The sequence below is a fragment of the Schistocerca gregaria genome, chromosome 4, assembly GCF_023897955.1.
Source record: "Schistocerca gregaria isolate iqSchGreg1 chromosome 4, iqSchGreg1.2, whole genome shotgun sequence".
Lineage (NCBI taxonomy): Eukaryota > Metazoa > Arthropoda > Insecta > Orthoptera > Acrididae > Schistocerca > Schistocerca gregaria.
The window spans coordinates 217010127-217033813 of NC_064923.1; the positions used below are offsets into that span (position 1 = coordinate 217010127).

Genomic DNA, 23687 nt, shown 5'->3' on the forward strand with positions numbered 1-23687 from the left:
ACCATGCCTTTCAACTCAAGATAAAAATTATTTACCATATGTGTGTGTTCCTAGTGACTGGGTTCAGATTTTAAAAAAAAGAGCAAGAATGCTATTTATGTTACTCAGTATCAGAAGTGGGAGCGCTTTACTTCAGAGAAATTTGGAGAGGCAATCACCAAAGGAAAAGTGTCAACTGAAAAATTAAAAGCTGAGTTTCTATTAATCCAGTCTTGGTCAATTAAGTTCCTTTTCTGTAGTATATAAGAATTCTAATATTACTGACAAAACTGGATGTTTCTCTCCAAAAGAACTTTATTCTCTCAAGTAAATCAGATCCCTACTTTGATCAGAGAACAAATTTTTTCTGAGAATAAACAGGACTGTTCATCTGCCATTAGTCCTTTTCCCCATCTTGTATTATCAGTATTCTTTGTCAGAATATCTGGAAACTGAATATCCATACACTTTTTGTTTGTAACTGATGGAATATGTGACAATTGGATGTAAACATTAAAAAATAAAACAAACCTGGGGATGTTTTGCAAAATTATTTAGTAGTTAGATTTCCAGAGTTACAGATATTCTATATTTCATCATTAGTTCGCCCCACTTCTGGACACTAATAAGAAACTATACTTTTCTTTGCAGCGTTTTACCCTGCTCTTTAAAAGCTAGCTATCACACAAACCAAAATTGATATATTTACCACTGAATGACTTCTTCCAGAACTTTGCAACAGGAACTACAAAAGGTAAATCTCATGTTGCTAACTTAACTTATAATAGTTAGTATTTACTGTCAATAGAAGTCATCTCAATTATAAAATATGCTCTCTATTTAATAACATTTAACAGTCTTTCAAGTAATATATATAGAAATTTATATTCTAGGGATCACGCAATACCACTGTTTGTACACAGACTTTGGTGAACACGTTTCCAGGACTGCTTAAATTTTTTGATCTAAAACATTTTAGTTTGCATATTGTTTTCAACATTTAAAATTTTTTGGTTTGAACTGGCAAGGTCTTGTTCCACAGCCTTCTGTTCAACTCTGATGTCATCAACATCCTTCACTGATTCAACTATCAACTCATTTTTGAAAACAATAAATTTATTTTCTAAAACATCAACTTTTTCATTCAAACTCTTACTCATCTGACAACCCATGTTTTAGCTCTGAAACTCGATTACTAAGTTGATCCTTTTGATCTTGTATCCTGTCCACTTTACTATTGTTTTCAGTTTTCAGGTCATTTAACTGTCCTTGTAGTGAAGTAAATTTGCTATCGTTATGTGTTCTTATTTCAGTTAACTGATCATTAACTGCATTAAATTTGCTATTGTAGTCTGTACTTATTTCAGTTAATGCTCACTAACTGCACTAAATTTGCTATTTTTATTTGTCTTCCTTTCTTCTAGTTTTGCCAAAATTAATTGCAAAATATCAGTTTTTACTATTTCTTTACTGACTATGATTTTACTCAGCACAGACATGTCCTCGTTGGATACTACAGCTTTCAGTTTTACATCACTCCTACCCTCGTGCCTATTCATTTTGTTAACAAGCACACAAGTCCACAAACAAATTAAATTCAAAAAAAGTTTGTTCTTACTGTTATCTTTCCTTTTTCATGTCCCTGGTTGTAGCTGTAAAGTCCTCTTTCATTTGATCTGGTCCGTCAATGTTGGTAGTACATTGTCACTGTTGATATGATTTACTTTGTTGGAGCCTTCTTTCTTCATGTGATCGGAAATCTATTCATACATAAACTGGAAACTAGGTCCTCAAGGTTCCAATTGACGTAATTAACTTTGAACAATGCCTGTGAAATTTTTTTATTTTGATGATAATTTATTCTCTCACATTTTTCTATATCACCCTGTCTTTTGAATTTTCACATTAACAAAGCTGAAATTACATTATTCTTCCCGAAATACAAAAACATGTCCGATCACATGAAAGGCATGCCCACTACCACTTCACTCTGCGGTAATAACAATATTCCAAAGGGTTCACAAATTTTCTCATTAACTGAGTTTCCATTAATTTATCTTATTATTTTATAAATGAATCCAGAAATAAACATAATAAATATCACTAAATGGCATAATTAATAATGGCAACTTTAAGTGTGGCAAATATTGCATAATTTCAAATTTTACTAAAAAATATAATTTTAACTGCACAATCAGAGCTAGTACATATGGACTGTAACAAAGAAAATAAAGTAATTTCTTTTTATAGATTTTAGCTTGTAATATAACACATTGTGTACAAAATCATATGACTTTTTTTTAGAAAAACAGCTGAGACAATACTGACCTGTTCAAAATTTGAAAATTAGTTCTGGTATTGACGACTTTTGTTGAAGAAAAGAGATGCTACAGGAGGGTGTACCTTTACAAACTGTTACATGAAAAATTGTTTTTCAATCTCAGCAATGATGTATCTTTGCAAGAATATATGTGTACCACAATGGGCTGATGAAATTTGGAGCACAACTTGATAAAATTTCCTAACATCATCATGGAATAACTTTCTGCATCTGAAGAATGTAAAGAAATGTGGTACCTGACAGCAGCTGATAATCCTATTTGAAATATAATAAACAATATTCCTGAGCATAAAGACATTGTATTCAGGCAGGTAATGTAGAATTCATACTTAAATGATGAGAAGCTTGTTGAGATAGCTAAGAAATTTGTTGACTGAAAAACACAGTTTTGACAAATAATATAACAATGAGAAGAATGTTCCAGAGGATTCTGTTTTGGGTTAGGGCTTTTGAACCCACAATTAGTTTGTTTTTTAATTTTGATACCAATGTTGCATGTAAATATGTATGTATCAATCATTCATTATATAATTTAACAAGAGCTTATTTTTCTGTACAGACATGGATATAAATTCTTTCACACAGTTAAGGATTTTCTGTTTCAAATACATATGTATATACATTGTGCTCTAGATTAGTCCATCTTCATATTATTCAAAGGTGGAGGGAGGGGGGGGGGGGGAGGGGGGGGTTTATGGGCACTCAACATCGAGGTCATCAGCACTTATTCAAAGGTAATTTTGGAACCAACCACCACAATAATCAGGCTCTTCTGTACTTTGAGATTTAATTTCTTTGTTCTACTTACAGTTCAGACTGTGAAATTATTGATTTATTATTTTTACATGAGCCAACAAACAACTAGCCAGTTAATACAGGCTCCGGTACATTTTTAGCAGAGTGAAGGTGTTCATTGCTTTGATTTAGGCAGCAAGGCATGCCTACAGAACATGGCTGGACTGGGCTGTCAAATGTTTTTAAAATAGCCTCAGATTTTAACCGTTTTCTTATTTTGGTAGATATAGGTTCTCTTACAATCTTTTTGTTATATCCTCATTCACTCTTGGAGCGGCTACTCAAACTGGAAAAAACATTTCCTGAGAATTCCATAGATGAGGAGGAAGATGATGTCATAAGAAGCCCCTGAGAAATTAAGTGAGCAGGAGGAGAGATAGAGTATTTTAAATTGTTTGATTTATAAAGCTTGATAATATTAAATTTCAATTCAGTCTTCTTGTTTACAAATTAAATTAGTCATGAGGTTCCACTAAAGAAAATTGGTTGGCCATGTTTAAGTGCCTCAAGGCATTGACTCTTCATGTTATATGTTTTATAAGTACCAGAAATCTGCAATTATGTAAAAGGATAATTACTCCAGCAGCCCAATTAACAAGGGCCACTAACTTTCTTTTCATAAGTTTTTTCTCAAACTCTACAAAAACGATGTTCAGTTTCACAAACACATCTTTAATCGCTGTAACAATGTGAATTAGGATGGGCTGCTACTAACCACACAGACGACACATTGACCAGCACTGACATGCACATTTAAAAGTAGACACTTCAAAATTATTAGGCTATCAGACAAGGTCCTTCATCAAACGTAGAAACACGTGCAATTCACACATACAGTGCCACTGTCGTCTCTGGACACAGTTGTCCTGCAAGAAGGGTACAAATGCAGCTGAGATATTATGGGCCGGTACATTTCTTTCCGCTGTTTTTGAATCCTCCTATTTGGAGCAATGATCATTCTTTTTCTATACAAATATGTTGCAGAGTTCTGATAGGTGAAGAAATCTCGATAGTCAATAAATGTGTTTGTTTGCCTTCTCTCTTTCAGTTTTCCTTGTGCAGATTATGCTTAATGTTTGGAAATAATTTACTTTTGAAGAGTCAGTTACACAAAGCTGGTCTAAGGGCCCAATGACACAAGCCACAGTTTAGAGGATCCATAACACGAACAGCCCGGTCGAGGTGGTCTCCTCACAGATCCTTGATTGTGTTTAAATCCAGGAGGTTTGATGGCCAGAGGAGAATGGTAAACTCATCTTGTTGCACTTCAAACCACACACATACACTGCACGCTGGACATGTTGCACTGTCCTACTGGCAGCACTATTGGGCTGAGGGAAAACAAATTGCATGTACGAGTGGACATGGTTCCCAAAGATAGATGCATACTTTTCATGATCCATTGTGCCTTTCAAAATGATGAAATCATCCAGGGGATGACACAAAATCATTCCTAGATCAATTACAATCACCCTTGGTTGGAGGGTGTTTTATTCCCTGACGTTTTACAACATATATGCCAACAGCCATGTCAGATGTAGCATAAAATGTGATTCATCTGAAAAGGCCACCTGTCGCCACTCGGTGGACATCCAATTGTGGTAGTCCTGTGCAAATTCCACCCTTCATTGCTTATTACTAACAGCCGGCTTGTGTGCATGAACCAAGCACCTACTGCAGAGGCCCTTATGCAGCAACATATGCTGAACAGTCACTGAGGAGACACTGTTGGTAACCTGTCGGTTCCTCTGGGCAGTCAGTTGCTCAACAGTGGCCTGTCTATTCCCCCATATACATCTATACAGTCATCATACAACTCTGTCATGTATGGCCCACGGTACACCACAGCTGCCTTGGCAACGGTTTTGGTCAGCACCATTTGCCATGCACAGTATACTTTAACCATGGTGGCATGCAAACAGCTTACAGACTTTGCTACTTCAGAGATGCTTCCACCCTTGGTCCACAAGCCATTATCATGCTCTTTTGGACATCAGGTAAATTGCTCCATTTCCACATGACAACAATGACTGCACTGTTTTTGGTGTCCCCCATACCCGCCGCTCCCCCATTCCTCCCTCCGGCATGTTTTATATGCCCCCCACTGTTAGGGCTATCACCTGCTGTCTTTGAGTGATTAATGCATGTTGACATCTTACATAGGTGGTGATCACATTAATATAACTGGACTGTGTCTCATAATTAGTAGCGGCCGCTCGGTGTATCAAGCTGAGAGGAGTGTCAAGGGCATCAAAAGTGCAAGTGCAAGATTTGTATACAGTGCGTATCAGAACTATTTTTGAAAACTGTCATGAATGAAAGCCTATGAAGAAAAAGGAGGGAAAGGGTGGCACAAAATGGTAAGCCACATGTGTTGCAAATTTGTTCTCAAACCAGCCCTTTAGTTACTTTGTATGTAGTATATTCTATGGCCTATTACGAGGACACTACAGTTTTCAGTCTTGTAGAAAATTTATAAAAAGTTAAAACCAGGCTTGATGGAAAATTCATGGACTCTGATTCAAGCCTCCCATTTCTGTCAAAATCAGAATATCAAGCTGAATTGAAGCACTGGACCAACTCACATGTTTTTTTCAATTTTCTTCATTTACTGCATTTAATGGAGCTGTAAGAAAATCCTTGATTATTTGAAAGTTTTTAGTATCTATCGATAATAATAGATGGTGACATGAGCACTATTGGCAAAATCAAACACAGCCACTTCTATGTGTACAACTGTGACTTAATCCATAATCCAATAATTCATATGTAAGAAGACATGTGGAAACTAGAACAGTTTCCTAGTCAATAATCCACCACTTGTACCATGCCTTTCAACTCAAGATAAAAATTATTTACCATATGTGTGTGTTCCTAGTGACTGGGTTCAGATTTTAAAAAAAAGAGCAAGAATGCTATTTATGTTACTCAGTATCAGAAGTGGGAGCGCTTTACTTCAGAGAAATTTGGAGAGGCAATCACCAAAGGAAAAGTGTCAACTGAAAAATTAAAAGCTGAGTTTCTATTAATCCAGTCTTGGTCAATTAAGTTCCTTTTCTGTAGTATATAAGAATTCTAATATTACTGACAAAACTGGATGTTTCTCTCCAAAAGAACTTTATTCTCTCAAGTAAATCAGATCCCTACTTTGATCAGAGAACAAATTTTTTCTGAGAATAAACAGGACTGTTCATCTGCCATTAGTCCTTTTCCCCATCTTGTATTATCAGTATTCTTTGTCAGAATATCTGGAAACTGAATATCCATACACTTTTTGTTTGTAACTGATAGAATATGTGACAATTGGATGTACACATTAACATATAAGAAGATTTTTTTTTTAAATGAGTGACCTAAACAAAAGAGAGAGGGATAGACTTGATACAAACCTAAAGCACATATTCTCAGAAGGAAAAGGACCATCCTACAACATTGTCTGTTCCTATTACATTGAAATACTGGGCAGGCCAATCTTTCTTTACTGATATCACATTTAAAACAAAAATAATATATACAGAAACTAAGTTCACATAGAATATATTGTTACTGTAAAAACTAAGAATGGTTATATACCACAAGAGAGAAAATAAGTTCATAATGGCAGTTAACACAATTTCATCTGCCTCAGTATTACTATGTTGTGGGTTGATCACAGCTGCTTTCTTAGCCTCAATTCTTGATATCAGTCTGTGGAATGTAAACCTGTCAAAATAGTATTCAACCACACCTATGGTATATAAGGCACATGTGTGCCATTCAAGAGTACTCTTTAACTCTAAATATTATGGTAAACTTTTGAAAAATAACAAACTAGATCACTAGAGTATGTGCAGTGTCTGACACAAGCCTTCCACCTGTCTCAAAATTAGAATGGCATGCTCATTTATAAGGCTGTATTTTACAGATTGAGAGACTGCAGAAATTCTCTAAACAAGCTGAGCTTGTTCCATATTTTCTGGCTGTCATTAGAAAAAGCAAGTTACTTCAGAACTTGGTGGCAGGCATGTTATACAAAATGAGCAAGTGCACCACAAAGCCCGGAACTGCTGGGTTAAGAAATGAAACAGTCTATCACGCGAGAAGCGCTCGTTAAACGCGAACGGCGACGTATCAGCTGTCTGAAGCGTTCCCAATAAAATGTGATACTGCACAGACAGATGTGCAGATGGAAGGCTGCTTGTTTGTCTTTGTTGTTGGCAGGGAACAGACATTTTTAATGGATACTGGGGCGCATGTATTTGTCGTCGCACTATATCCATCAGTAGAAAGACACTAGGAGGTCCTCGTCCTAGATTGCTTGCAGTAGGTGACAATGACATAGATTCATGGGAGACAACTGACTGACAAATGACTGCTGCTGGCCACTTCAATATGCTGGAAGAATATCCAAGGCATATAGACTTACTTTGTGACCCTTCCCATTCCTTGGCCCCATTTCCATTAAAATGTGTCACATTGTTATGAAATAGGGGTAATGCAGGCATAGGTTTAGTAATGGATAGAAAAACATAGGAATGCAGATAAGCTACTATGAATAGCATACAGCAGTGAACGCATCACTGCAGCCAATATAGACACAAAGCCACACCCATAACAGAAGTACACATTTATATGCCAGCTAGCTCTGCAAATGATGAAGAGATTGAAGAAATGTATGATGAGATAAAAGAAATTATTCAGATATTTATGGCAGATGAAAATTTAATTGTGATGGGAAACTAGAATTCATTAGTAGGAAAAGGAAGAGTGGGAACACTTCTAGGTGAGTAAGGACTGGGGGAAAGGAATCAGAGGGGAAGTTGCCTGGTAGAATTTTGAATGGAGCCTAATTTCATTATAGCTAACATTTGGATTAAGAATCATGAAAGAAAATTTATAAGTGGAAGAGACCTGGATACACTTGAAGGTTTCAGATTGATTACGTAATGGTACAACAGAAATTTTGGAACCAGGCTTTTAATTGTAAGGCATTTCCAGGGGCAGACGTGAACTCTGGCCACAATTTATTGGTGTCATTTATATGGTAAGTAGCAATCTATCTTTCCTTATTATGACACACTAGTTATCTTTCTGTATCCTTTCACATATGTTTCCTCAATAATTTGCCTCAATTTGTAATGAATGGAATATCATAAATGTGTCATCAGTGAGTTACAAAAGCATACATTATAATTAAATCCAACATCATGTTAATGCTGACTACAGTAATTATTTATGTCATCCACTTGGCATTTACCTTTTATCATGATGTAAATGAGATGGACTAGCACTAATGAGTCACACTTTGTTATATGTTATACAGGTGGCCACCCCTTCACAAAAATATTGGAAAAATTTACTACACATTTTCTTTCAAGCAAAAAGCTGTCCTTGCAGTTCACACTGACTTGTAATGATGGCAAAGCAAGCCTTTCGGCTTACCTATAGCAGTCACCAATAAGAGATGTGGAAGGACACGCCGTGAATTGCACAGGTTGTGGGCACGTCGTGGAATGAAGAACGAGTCTCTCTCTGCTTGCGGCCTTCAAATGGTAACATGTTCCCTCTCCTCGCTCCATTATCAAAACATTATCCTCCAGGCTGCCCCTGGCTACTTTCCCCAATGGAGCTCTAAGTACCCTGTACATTGAAATATAGACCCATTTGACAAGTTTTTCTGTTCTCTTTAAAAATCTACCTGGACAGCCAGCTGATAAGTCCTGGCCCTCAACCTCCTGTACAATTTAATCTAATAGTCCAGAAGACACACAACTTCCAGTCAAAAACCACATTCCTAAACATCACATCAACTGATGGATTCCCAACAACATTATTACAAAGGGAAGTATGATTGTTCTGAATCAAGAACAAGAAGAAAACTCATCTATATGCTCATCTGACAAGAAATTTCTTTGATCAGTTGCAACATGTATATCCCCTAAGAAAATCAAAGGATGAAGTCTACGTGTGGAGCAAAACTGATGATTTATATACACTGGGAGTCAAATTACTGCCTTATTCATTATTATTGACATACCTCTTGTAATGAGTGCCTTCATCTTTACAGTTGCGTTGGTTACTTTTTCTGTGATCTGGAATCCTGTTGCACTGTTCTGTTGTTCCATTAAAGTCAAATGAAGTACTTCTCTCCTGTGTCTTGTGAGTGTGTGCCTGTTAAAATAGTTTTTGGCTGCTGTTGTAACTAATAAAACAGCAACAACTATTTACAGTAGCGGCCATAAGTACAAGATCTACAATTTCAGAGGAATATCTTACAGCAAGCAGTATCAACTATGAGAAAAGTTGTATAAATGCAAATAAAAATCTCACTAATAATACCTTCCCATTCACAGATGGCATACATTTCATGTTCCAAAAACAGTAGTACCACTTTGTCCCATGTCAGATTACAGCAATTCAGATACACCCAAAACAATCTGCACTTCAGTTATGATTATTAGCTTTCGAGATTCACTTTGGTATTCAAATATCTTATTTGTTAATTATACAGTACTAGTCATTAAAGCTGTGTCATGCAAGAACAGCCAAATTGGCATAAAGTATACAAATTGTTTGCTATACAAATGACTGGCATTTCAGTGCAACTGCATAAAGTAGGGAGGAGAAGCTACATCTAGATTCTGTATATAAGGAAAGATTATGTAATCTTTTCAGATGAGCCCCATTTCTGCATACAACATTACAATGGACATATCCATGTGTGGAGACTGAGGAGAATGAATAAGGTTGGACTTCATTTGCCATCATCACACAGGCCCAGTACATACTGTGATCGTATGCAATGCCACTGGGTACATAACATGAGCACCTCTGGCTCTCTTCCCACACAACATGGAAGTGTACACTTCTTATTATATTTTGTAAGCAGCACACTGATAGATAATGTTTTCATAGACCAAAATAAATTTAATCAAATAAAAACTTTTCCTGTTAAGAATGGTCTGTCTGATCATGATGCACAGCTAGTTACAGTATATGATATAGCTACATACAGTACTGCAAAACAGTCCTCCAAAATAGTGCATACAATTAACAATTTAAGAATTCAAAATTTTAGCAAAAGCTTACAACAGTTAGACTGGGACAAGGTGTACAGGGGACATGATGCTAATTTAAAATTTAACCTATTTCATGATAATTTTGTGAATATATTTGTAAACAGTTTCCCTAAGAAAACAGTGAAATATAATTGTAAGAAACTACAGGGATAAAAATATCTTTAAACAGAAAAGAGAAATGTATCTTATAGCTAGGAGGATTAATGATCCCGAAACAGTAAAACATTATAAAAACTACTGCATTGTATTAAGAAAAGTTATTAAAAAGTCCAAAAGCATGAGGTTAGGTTAGGTTAGAACCTCGCCTACAAGTGAGCGTTATGTTAACACATCTGCTAATAGAATTAAAACAATTTTGAATATTGTTAAAAGGGAAACAGGGCAACCAAGAGCACAGCAACACTGTATTTCTATCAAACACAATGAAAATGTAAATAAAATAGAAAGAAACTTCCACGTGGGAAAAATATATTAAAAACAAAGATTCCAAGACTTACCAAGCAGGAAAGCGCCGGCAGCCAGGCACAATGAACTGAGCACACAAACACACACACAGAATTACTAGCTTTCGCAACCGATGGTTGCTTCTTCAGGAAAGAGGGAAGGAGAGAGAAAGACGAAAGGATGTGGGTTTTAAGGGAGTGGGTAAGGAGTCATTCCAATCCGGGGAGCGGAAAGACTTCCCTTAGGGGGAAAAAAGGACAGGTGTGCACTCGCACACACACACATATCCATCCGCACATACACAGACGCAAGCAGACATATTTAAAGGCAAAGAGTATCATGGAAGTCCTGCTGTCCCGCGGTAGGATAGTCTGTCCTGTAACCCAGCAGTACTGGTGTGGGCGTGTTACTAGCAAACAGTCCCGAACAATGGCCAGTTGCATTGTCCCTGATGAGTCGCGGAAGCACAACATGGCAGGCATGGTTGGTACTGTGGGAATGAATGGATGAGCAGCCAGTGAGGTACGCCCCTAAACTGGACCAGAGGTTAAAGGCACAGTACTTAAATTTTCCACCTTGTAAATGATGTGGAAGGCTGGTGTGACAGGCACAGACAGTACTGCGGAAGGAGTGAGCAGCTGTATGGTCAGAATCGGGGCCCCCATAAGTGAGGGGGTGTAGGGGGGTTGTTTGGTACTTGATGTGGCAACAGTGAGTGTTTTCTGTGCACATCAGAAATGCACCCCATGTGGTAGGACCATAAATCACTGGTGAAACCTGCTGGTGGTCACATTGTCATATTACGACGTTCCTAGATGGTGAAGTGCATCAGGTGTGCTCGAACCCATGTGGTCGAGAAACTGGGCGACAGATCTGGTGTTTGAGCCCGACGAACTTGATGTATAAAAAGGTCCGTTATTAAATTGTGAGGAAGGCAAAACTGGCAGAGCTTGATAGCAGTTGACCATGTGTGCGTTTTGCATGAATGGAGACGTTCCTCACGGCACAACTGTAATCGATGTTGCGGCGTGTAGAGGCTCAAAGCACATGTGCGAATTTGGGTCCCTTTGAACATTAAATGAGTCGTCGATCGTTACACTATTCTGGAAATTGCCCACTTCACCTTTCACATGTTGGCATGCACAGTCCGGCAATACAAAACCTGAGTCCATTGTTTGAGGTAACAGCATAACACTTGGCCATTGTAAAGATGCAAAGTTTGAGATTAACTTTGTTGGAGATCGCAAATCGCTGTACGTTGGTGGTGAAACAACCATTGGCAGGGGATTGGAGTGGCCTAGTAGTAGTAGCGAAGCCTCCAAATCCTCGTATAAAATGTTGGGTGAGGCAGCCATGGCATTGAATGTAAAACCTGTTCAATTCCGCACAACCGGCATGGAAGTCGTAGAAATTTCAGGGTCATCAATGTGGGAAACAGGAATACGGACAATAAAATGTTCCCATAAATGTCTATACGTACATATATTTCAGCACAAAGAAAGATACATGTGTACACTGTACAAGGCACAAAGGCTGACTGGAATATTAACATGGCGGCTTGTCAGAGCAGTTAGAGTTCAAAAATTATGCTTTACATAGTCGATGTGACCTACCAACGCCACAGTAGCATCACATATTTGCAAAAATTAAGTACTAACAAAATTTCAATTTGGTTTTCAGAAAGGCTTTCCAACAGAAAATGCTATATATGCTTTCACTGATCAAATATTAAAGGCATTGAATAACCAAACATCACCCATTGGAATATTTTGTGATGTCTCAAAGGCTTTTGATTCTGTGAATCATGGAAGTCTTCTAGATAAACTTAAATATTGTGGTATGAGTGGAACTGTGCACAAATGGTTTAATTCATACTTAACTGGAAGAAAGCAGAAGGTTGAAATTAATAGTACAGATAGTCTGCAAAAGCAAGCAGAGTCCTTTAACTGGGGAAATATCACAAATGGTGTCCCACAGGGTTCAATCTGATACAACTAGAAAATCACACCCAACAAGCAAGAATTAACTGAGGAAATTGCAAATAATGTCTTTCAGAAAATTATTAACTGATTCTCTGCATATGCACTCTCACTAAATTTGGAGAAAACAGAGTTTATACAATTCTGTAGAGTAAATGGCATAAAACATTGATAAATAGATACTATGAACAGAAGTCTGTTGCTAAGGTGGAATATTCAAAATTTCTGGGTGATAGCAATGATGAGAAATTGAATTGGAAGAAACACATCGATGATCTGCTGAAACAGTTAGGTTCAGCTACTTATGCTATAAGGGTCATTGCAAATTTTGGTGATAAACATATCAGTAAATTAGCCTTATTCCTATTTTCAATCACTGCTTTCATATGGCATCATATTTTGGGGCAATTAGTCATTAAGAGAGAAAGTACTCATTGCACAAAAGCGTGTAATCAGAGTAATAGCTGGAGCCCACCCAAGATCACCTTTCAGGCATTTATTTAAGGAACTCAGGATATTCACAGTACCTTCGCAATACATATATTCACTTATGACATTTGTCATTAATAACCCATCCCAATTCAAAAATAACAGCAAAGTGCATGGCTACAACACTTCTGAATGACAACTCCTTCTACTCAATAGATGAATTTTTAGATGTGAAGTAGTAACTGCAAAAAAATCAATTAATTAATTATTTTGTGTAAAGAAAACCTATGTTAAAGTGAAATGTTCCACATCATTACGAAATGTCATATTCATGATCTATGGAACAAGGATTAATGTATGTATGTATTGCACTTTGTACACTCACATCCAACCAGTCGAAGGCCTACCCATCTGTCTCCTGTGTTTCACATACATCCGGCACTCATGCCTTCTAATCAGTCATTGTGGACATTCCTGTGCTGGTCCTGCTACCTTCTGAACACACTCACAGCACACTGCACTTTCACTCAGTTCCAGGCATATCCACTGCGCCCATCTTCTGGAGCTTGCGTTCCAAGCTTGCTTGAGCCCCTCACGTCCCTGGACCACCTCACATCATCGCACCAGCACAAGCTGCTGGTAAAGCCTGGTTCCCATCAGCCGCCAACATCTAATGTTTTCCTGGTACCATCATCCTCGACGTCCTGCCAGGATCTCAGTGAGCCTGCAAAGTGTCACTCCCCACAGCCCAGTCTTTTCTTTGTCATGCTTTTGAGCTTGCTTCTGCAAGGAATGCAGTGTTGGCTGGGCACTTATATCTCATGTCTCATACCCTTGCAATGTTTCAGGATGAGGGCTCAGCATGACACAGACTGCCATCTGCTTTTCTTCATCTGGTGATGCCCTCTCCAGCCACCTCTGAGTTCTGATCAACCTTGTGATATGTGGGATTTGTTACTGCATGTGGTTAGCCCCAGTGCCCTCTTTCCCCTTCCTGCGGCTGTCCCTCCGCATTGTCTGGCTTATCTCACTCACCCATTGGCATCGTCACATTCTGCGTGGTTGTCACTGGTCAAGCATTGCCTCTTATCAGCTGCACACACATGTGGTGCTGCTGACCTCTCCTCAGCCGTCCCCCGCCAGAGACACATTGCACGCCTCACCTTCAGGACATGTTTCTCACCTCTAGTCTCTCAGGCCTCAAGATGGCTTCACCATCTCTGCTTTAAGGGAGGAGGGTTGTGGTATCAATATGTGGCGCCCCTGGAAACTCAGCTATACCATAATAGAATCAGACTACTGGCAATCATCTCGCCACAACTTGACCACCAACAATAAACTGTGGGTCAGTGGAAGACACTCTATTCTCTAACAGTAAACATAAAGAGAATTACAGAAAGTTCTGCACAATCTCAAGGTGCCAGTGTTACCCCAGACAGCGCCACCACACAGAACTATTTTCAGACACTGGTGATGTGCCAAGTCACTGCACTGTCACCTTGCGCTGTCACTGCTTGCCACTGACAACAGCCTCATTGGATTCTACTTCTCTGTACGCTCCACAAACCACTGTGTGCAGTTGCCGCTCACTGCTTGCTGTACATTGTTCGAGTCACATGAAGCATTTATAGACACTGTGAGAAACTTCCTATCCCTGTGATCGAATGTAGACTCTGTGAGAACTTTCTGTTTGTGGTATGTTCATTGGACCGTCAAGCAATGTCTCTTATTTTCTTGTCATCAAGCAGTGACTCTCATTTTCCTTTGTAGATAGATTTTCATTGTATCTGTTGGTCATGTTCAGTGTTCAGTGACAATAAAGCCATTTTTCTATGTCTACCTGGGAGCACGTTCATTCTGTGTGCACCATACCACCAGACACTAACCCTCTTTTAGCCATATTTGAAGCATGATAGTATTTTAAATTTTCCTAGAAAAGTTCCTATTTAGTTCAAATGTATGTGAATTGCTATGGGACCAAACTGCAGAGGTCATTGGTCCCAGACTTACACACCACTAAAACTAACTTACTCTAACTTACGCTAAGAACAACACACACACCCATGCTCGAGGGAGGACTCGAACCTCCGTTGGGTGCGGCCATGCAATCCGTGTGACATGGCGCCTCTAACCGCGCGGCTCCTATTCAGTAAATGTATAAGAAGAGCTCTTTACACTTCTGGTATATTTGCTTCTACTGATGTTTTAGCCAAAACTACTTAGGTCTATTATCTTACATGTATGATTGTTCCTCACAAATTCACCTCTTTGTGCAATACTTCTGTGATAGCAAATGTTGATTTACAATCCTTTACATTTCTCTTCAATGGTTTTTAAATGACATTCAGAAAGGCATAGTAGAGTGCTTCTTTCTTCCTTTACTACTTGCTATTTTGTTTAAGAGCACAAGAATATTAATTAGTTCATTTTTTCAATTGTATAATAATTCAGTGGAATCACCATATATCCTTTCCCTCTTGATTTTGCAAGTTTAGGTACTTTATGTTGTCTCAATAATGTCTTTGTTAAAGAACAGATTAACATAAAGAGATGACCCTACATCACCAACAACATTCAATAACAGGGATTGTGCCATTTGCGAATGTAGTCTTGCAGGCACACACACATGCATACGTACATGCACCTGCCCACACATACACACATGTGCATGTGCACTCACTCGCACGCACACACACACACACACACACACACACACACACACACACACACACACACATCTACGCATCTAACTTCTTCACTTCTTCATTCTTGTTCTTTATACGTCATCAAGAAGAACAATCATCAAGAATGCAGATTCCATGAACAAACTGAAGCACCTTTTAGAATCTGCTGTATAGCTTACATTGCATGTGTAAACAATGTATGATCACAAATCTATAACCTATCTGCTCTCCTCCTATTATGATCCTAACCTCTCAATAGCACCAAAAAAGTCAATTTCAATCTTACAAATTTACTACTTAATTGCTTCAAAGTATGTCTCAACCACCTCCATTTCATTTTAATTAAACCAATAATGATATATTCCAGTCCAGTCTGTTTTCTAATTGAAACTTCTGATCTATAGCTCCCCGTTGCTCACTGGGCAACAGTCCAATTTTGAACAAACCTTCCATTAAAAGTTCATGTATCAATGCTATTAGCTGTAATTGGAAATACAAACTGTTAGTGAGTTTTCCTTTTTATTCACACCAGATGCTTGCTTTTGTTGTTGAGCTAGTCATTCTCAGTTGCCATAAACACAAAAATTCATCAGTTCATCTTTATTATTTATTATTTATTTATTTCATTTCATGTTCCGTAGATCCTGGTAGCGAGTGAATCGCAAGGATATGGAACATGTCAGATTCTACATAGTTCAAATATAACTTGTATAAACACAATAAAAAGATAAAATTAATTAAACATCAACTAAACAACAGCACAATCAATTAACAGAAAATTGTGTTTCACATGTTAAGGATGAGTACTATATTTATGATACAGAACGTGTCAGATTGTACACAGTTGACGTATATCTTACATAAATGCAATAAAAGATACAATGTAAATAAGATATCAGCTAAACAACGGCACATTCAGTTAACAGGACTTTTTGTCATATGTTAAGGACATGTAATATATACAGGAGTCAAGACAAACTAAATATTCCAAAGGAAATACAGGAATACTAATAAATAATTGTCATATGCCTATGAAAGTGAGGTGGATGCTTGTGCCAGTTACATCAAACAACATCTTATAATCAGGAGTTCATTTATTCACCTCTTTACACAAGCAAGGCTTACAAAGAACTGTATGGCGGAACTACACAAAGGTAATGTTTAGCTTAGTTCAAAGACAATAGACAATACTCCCCCCCCCCCCCCCCCCCGCAATACAGAGTGCTCTTGACAGGCCGAGGGGAGGGGGGGGGGGTTACTATGGACAATGGCGTCGGCAGGGTGGTCCGCAGGAGCCGGACCATGGTCAGCTCGACAGCGTCATCGAGGAGCTGTGTACGTCGGCAGGGTGGTCCGCAGGAGCCGGACCATGGTCAGCTCGACAGCGTCATCGAGGAGCTGTGTGGGTAGATGTCGTGAAAGAAGGTCCGGCCACTGAACCTGGAAGTCGTTGAAGCGCACCAGGCGTCGTACTGGGCGTGCTGGTCATGCGGCGACAAGTAGGCTGGCGGTTTGCGGGAGGAACGGAGTGACATCGACGATGATGTCTCCGGTGTGCGTGGCGAACACCCAAAGCATGTCCAGGTCGACGTTGGGCGTGAGGCGAACACATTTCACCAGGTGACAGGGAATGGCGGAGGTTGTGTCATGAGCACCGGATGAAGGGAAACACATGACGAACAGTGTGTCATTGCGTAGTATCATAGAGAAGTCATGGATTATGTCCGGGGGGACAGGCACAAACACCTCGAACGAGGACACGTTCAAGATGGGGGAGTGTGAGAAACCTCGACAGGGTGAGGCAGGTGATGGGGGAGAGGTCGAAGGGACCGGAGAAGAACCTGGCGGGGAGGGCGTGATCGTAGGTAAGCTTAACGTGGGGAGCATATGATCACTAAATGGAGTGAGTGAGACTGGGGCAGAGGGCAAGGTCGGAGAAGAGCTCGATGATTAAAGCTGGAAGTCACTCGACCGAGTGTGTAAGTCCGACATGGAGGGAGTGGTCGGAGCGTCATGAGCCATGACACTGAGGGGTGTGGTCGTGGCCTGAAGGGGGGTAGAAGCGGGCTCGACATGAGCAGCCTTAAGTCTGTTGAGAGCGACTGTAACAGCTGAATCTTTTATCTGGATGTCATAGGTGTTGGCTGAGCGCCGGAGAACTCAGTACGGGCTGGTATATGGAGTTTGTAGGGGAGCACGGACAGTGTCATCTCGGAGCATGACATACTCGCAATTGTTCATAGATTTCAGGATGTGAACCTTAGGGCGGGAATGGCTGGCGGGTGGAGGGATGTGGAGGTTGATGAAGTGGCGTCTGATGCGATCCACGAAGGAAGGTAAGTCAGACTGAGGGAGCGAAGCGGAAGGGCTCACAAGTTCACCAGGGAGAACAATGTTCTGGCTGTATATGAACTCAGCTATTGTGCCTTTGAGGTCTTCCTTATAGATCACGCAAATGCCGAGTAGCACAAGGGGAAGGGGCTCCATCCATAGAGAGTCGTAGCATTGAAGAGCTGCTTTGAAAGTGTGATGCCAGCACTCAATTAGCCCATTACTTTTCGGGTGATATACTGTGGTATGGATGTGCTGGATGCTGCAAATGTTACAAATCTCGTTGAACAGGGCCGACTCAAATTGTATGCTCTGGTCAGTTGTGATGATAGCTGGACATCCGAAACGTGATACCCATGACTCAACCAAAGCTCGAGCAACAGTTTCAGCTGTGATATTGGGGAGGGGGACTGCCTTGGCCCAGCAAGTTGTTCGGTCGATAGAGAGAACATAATGAAAGCCATTAGAGGGGGGGGGGGGGGGGGGGGGAGAGGGCCAACAATGTCAATATGAATATGCTGGAAATGCCCAGGAGGGATCGAAAAGGCAACAAGGGGCGAGAGGGGAGGGGTGAAGTGTGCTTGTGCTCTTTGCAGCGTTGGCACATGACGCAGGAGCATGCCCATTGCTGACAGTCCTTGTTGACATTTCTACACACAAAGCGCTCTGCTACGAGGTGGGCGGACGCACGAACACCGGGGTGGGCTAAATTATGCAGTGTGTTGAAGACAGCTCGACGGAGCGTGGTTGGGATGAGGGGGCATAACATGCCTGTGCTGTCGTCGCAGCAGATCTCATTAGAAATGCCATGAAAGGTGGTGCACACGAAGTGTAGTGAAGAAGTAGAGTCTGAAATCAGGTTTTGTGTGTCCTCGTCAGTGGGTTGGAGGTTAAGCAGTTCAGAGAGGTCTAACAGCGAATGAATGGCGTCGACTCATGAAAGGAAATCAGCAACTGTATTGTCAGCACCCTTTATCCCTTATTGTCTGACATGGGTGGTGAACTGAGATGTGAAGTCCATGTACCTGAAGCAGCGAGGAGGTGGGTCAGTTGGCGGGTTTGAAATGGCAGCAGCCAGGGGTTTGTGGTCTGTTAAAACATAGAAAGGGCGTCCCTCAACATCAGTCTTAAAATGCTTGATCGCTTCGTCTACCGCGAGCAACTACCTGTCAAACGCAGAATATTTCCATTGTGCATTGGTGAGCTTGCACGAGAAGAACTGCAGAGGCGAAGTTTGGCCGTCGACTGTATGGCTAAGGACAGCGCCGATGGCAGTATCGTTCGTGTCTGTGTTGATGAAAAGCTGCGTATTGGGATGAGGATGCGCGATGGTGCTGGCCTTGGCAAGAAGATTTTTGAGGGCAGTGAAAGAGGCAGACATAGCAGGGGTCCATCGAATGGGCCGTGAGATCCAGAAGTCTTGGTGCCTGCCAAGGCGTCCGTCAGTGGAGCCTGAATCTCCACAGCCCAATGTAGATAATGGCAGTAATAATTAACCATCCGCAGAAAGCGCTAGAGCTCTTTGAATGACACAGCTCTGGGTAGGATTAGTATTGTTTGTACTTTCTCAGGAGGCACTGAAATGTCATCGGCAGAGACCCAACAACCAAGAAAAGTAACAGCAGGTTGATGTAGCAACAATTTGTCCTGGTTGGTCTCGATGCCTGCTGCCGTGAGAGTGTTCATAACAGTTAGCACATGATGAATGTTGTCCTCGACAGAGGAGCTGAACACAATAATGTCATCAAGATATGCAAAGTAGAATTTTGATTCGAATAGCACCTCATTAATGAAGCATTGCCAGGTCTGGGTTGCATTTTTCAGACCGAAAGGCATGAATCGAAACTGAAATAACCCGATTGGTGTGGTGATTGCTGTCTTCTCAATGTCTACAGGAGCCATAGGGATCTGGTGGTAGGCCCGTTTTGCAATCAACGACAGAGAACGTGGTCGCACCTGCAAGGGAACTGGTAAAGTCGGCAATGTTGGGTATGGGGTAGGTGTCCAAAATTGTTCGTTCATTTAGTCAACAGTAGTCTCCGTACATGCGCCAGGACCTGTCTTTCTTGGGTGTCATAAGAATGGGCGTAGACCAGCTGCTGGCAGAGGGTTCGATGATGCCGGAGCTTAGAAGTTCAGAAATCTGCTTTTTACGGTTGGAGAGGTGCTTGGGACAAAGTCGATGTGGTTTAGTGGAGATGGGGGGGCCTGGCATGAGGCGAAGCTTGTGAATGGTGCCGACAGAAATGTTGCCGGTGGCACGGGAGAAGGTTTGTTTACAATATGTGGCAGGGGAAGTGAGTTTTGGATAGATGATGAAACACGGTGTTTCGCACTAGGGCCGGTGAAAGTTTGTGGTGTAGCAAGAATTCAATGCCTAGTACAGGTTCCCCAATATTGCACACTAAAAAAGTCTATTCGAGTTTGCAGTTTGTGGAGAGAGAGAGACAACGTGGGAGGTTGAACCCGAGCATTGTAGTTTAGTTGAATTCACAGCTTGCAGTGAAGTATGATTAGGGCGGTTGTTCAATGACACTAAGGACGTAGGTAGCAGCAAAACATCAGCGCCTGTGTCCACTAGGAAAAAGATCCCACCGAAATGTCTTTAATATAAAGTCGTCCATAATTATCCGATTGTTCCTGGACAGAATGGAGCACTAGGAGGTGCCTGTCATGTTGTGCGCAGGAGGCGGCACCCGGACCTACCTGCGATTGGCATTTGGGAAGCAGCAGGATGGTCTGCAGTTCCATGCCGCCTCACCAAACCGTATGTGGGTAGTGTGATTGCATTTCCTGCAGAAAGTTCGTTTCCAGAGGCTATGATTGAGGTTCGGTGGCCGCAGCTGGTTCAGTTGCAGAAGGGGGTGTGACCGAGGGCGGAGCAGTTGACGTCCCAGCTGTTTGTTTACTGCGTCCCGGAGCAAGCGGAACACTCGGTACAGTGCAGCCCCGGCCGTGGCACGAGGAGCCTGAGCCTTGTCAGGTAGGCAGTGGCTGGCGAAATAGAGCAGTGATGCATCATGTAGTTTGTCAGCAACTGTCATTCGTTGCTTGACAGGTTCGGGAGACCTCTGAGCCAGAGCAAAGTGGATCTGACCAGATGGCGAGGAGAGCTGTGTCAGAGAGTAGATCGGCACTGACCAGGGGCCATAGCCATCTCCAGAGTTGTGAAGGTTTGTCATTACCTAGTTGCTCGACGTGGCGCACTTGCCGTATTGCTGTCTCAGTTGAGCGCGCAAGCCGACGTAGAACTTTTTGGCTAGAGTGTACCGGGTAGCTGAGTCTGGGGTGTCGACCAGGTCAGCAATCAAGCCCTCCTGGTCCTGTGGTTGTGCAGTTGGGTGATAGGGCACAGAAATCTGGTTGATTCGTCGAGTTTGAAATGGTCGAACACTTCGTCCACAATGTTGAACCACGTTGTTGCCCTGTCAGGATTAAATGGCAGCAACGTTTGGAAGAACATGTTGAGTTGAATTCATCGGGGCACTGCCTGAAACGAGCTGCTGTTGATGCAGTATTCCAGGAGAGTGTGTTTCCAGGGTATGTGGTGACAACAGCTGGGTGGGTGGCAGTGTGAAGGTGAAGTGTTGTGGTTGAGCGCGATCTGTCATGACACGGAATGCCAATGCAGGCGAGACACTGTAATGTGTCCGGATGAGGCACCGAGATACGCTGAGAACGGTAGCGGAAGCTCGACTGGAGATGGCACGGAAGCGACAGGTGAGAAAAAGTTCAAAGTTTGACAACGCATGCCAGGCCGTGGAAAACTCAACATACGATCAGAGTCGGAGCCACCTGTGTTGCAGGGAGGCTGCAGAGGTGCGGGCTGTCCAGAAGGTCAGTGAGGAAAATGATGTCGAACGTCAGGCGGAATGTGTGAATGATCACTGTTCATAGTCACTTTATTCTAAACAGTGTGCTGGTAAGGTGAATGTCATGGCAGAAAACACTGAGGTGTAGCAATAGGACACAGACGGAGGTCAGGCACAGATAACAAGCTATTGTTCCTGTTGCAGACCGAGGTATTGAAGCAGGAAGGCATGTGCTGATGCTGAACCAAGGCAGGCACAGGCATGGTCGAATGCTGAGGCGGTTGACCTGTGACCAAAGCAGTTCCGGCCATGTGGCAGGAATCCGCATGGTACTGTATGGATTGCGGCATGGCTAACTGTTGTCCTGGCGGTGGTAGGTTATAGAACAAAGCATTTGTAGAAATCGGCATTGATCCTGCACTGCACGGAGATCCGTCAGAGGTAACTGCACCATCGATGAGGGAGGGCACATGTGGTGGGAACAAAGGTGTCTGATAGCTGGAGTCATGCACACTCCCAGCCTCACTTATTGTTGCAGGCATGAAAACGTCCAGCAAAACTGGCATAAATCGTCAAGTGAGAGGCATCATGTTGCAGTCCTGGCAGGTGTACATCGCCCGCAACACGGTGCATGTCGATCACAAAATCTGGCGTTAGGCATTGGGCCGAAGCCATTGTTCAAATGATGTGCTGATGTAATACACGTGAAAGTAACCGATGTGGAGGCTGCGGACACAGTAAAATGGCAAAAACGGAAGATGTTACAACTCGGGGTGATCAGTGAGGTGGATGCTCGGGTCAGTTACACCAAGCAACACCTTATAATCAGGAGTTCATTTATTCACCTCTTCACACAAGTAAGGCTTACAAAGAACTGGATGGTGGAACTACACAAAGATAATGTTTAGCTTAGTTCAAAGACAATACTCAGATCGATACTAGTGTCAACCTCATCAATGCCACAATAGTACTCAAAATAAGCCTGTCAATTTGTAATTGACTTTCAGACCAACTTCCAAACTTGCCTTCTTTCATTAGTTAATAAGTTTTATCTGCAATAGAGGAAAACAGTATGTCACAAGTAAATAACAGTGGTAAAAGTATTTTCCATTAGCACTCATTCTTCATTTTTACCCTGTCTGGAGATCTAATGAGAATAGATTTTGTAATGAGATATTGTCTTGCCTGACTAATCTTTTAATTTTGAATTTATCACTATTCTGATGAAGCTTAATAGAACCAGTAGCACTGATGAATATATTATTCAGGATATTAACGGACTGATTTATTGTTTCTCAAGACTATTAGTACAGATTTTGTTGAAACTGAGGCAAAGGCATCCTCAAACTCTGAAAATTCTAGGAGAAATGGTAATTCACACTAACCACTCTGTCTTGTACATGGTCCATTATACTACATTCACTCCTGCAGTACACTTTTTCTTTTGTGTGATTGAAATCTTTTTTGCCAACTGTTCCACACATGATGCTGACATTGAAACTGCTATTAGTATACAAAATGTGCCAATGCAAAAAAGGAAAATGACTTTGCCAAACTAAAAATGATTCACCTTGCCCTTTTACATTTAACTGTATTGTCTGCATGCAATTCTTTATTTCCTCAACTACTTAACAGTGATATCAAGCAATATATTTTTATTTTTGAACTATAACATCTTTTATATACCACTCATAGAAGTTTATTCTTGCTCTCTTTCACACCTACATGTATGTAAACACTAGCATGTGTGTGGGCACTCACACAGATGCGCGTGCTCTCTCTCTCTCTCTCTCTCTCTCTCTCTCTCTCTCTCTCACACACACACACACACACAT

At 41.1% G+C, this 23687-nt stretch overlaps 1 protein-coding gene across 1 annotated transcript in view; it reads right to left on the reverse strand.

Annotated features, from left to right (window-relative positions):
- LOC126267090 (uncharacterized) overlaps positions 1 to 23687 on the reverse strand; it is a 92836-nt gene that overhangs the window by 13317 nt on the left and 55832 nt on the right. Inside the window, exon 4 of the mRNA XM_049971958.1 lies at positions 9132 to 9265. Within this exon, the coding sequence (XP_049827915.1) occupies positions 9132 to 9265 (134 nt within the window). The remainder of the gene's footprint in view (positions 1 to 9131; positions 9266 to 23687) is intronic.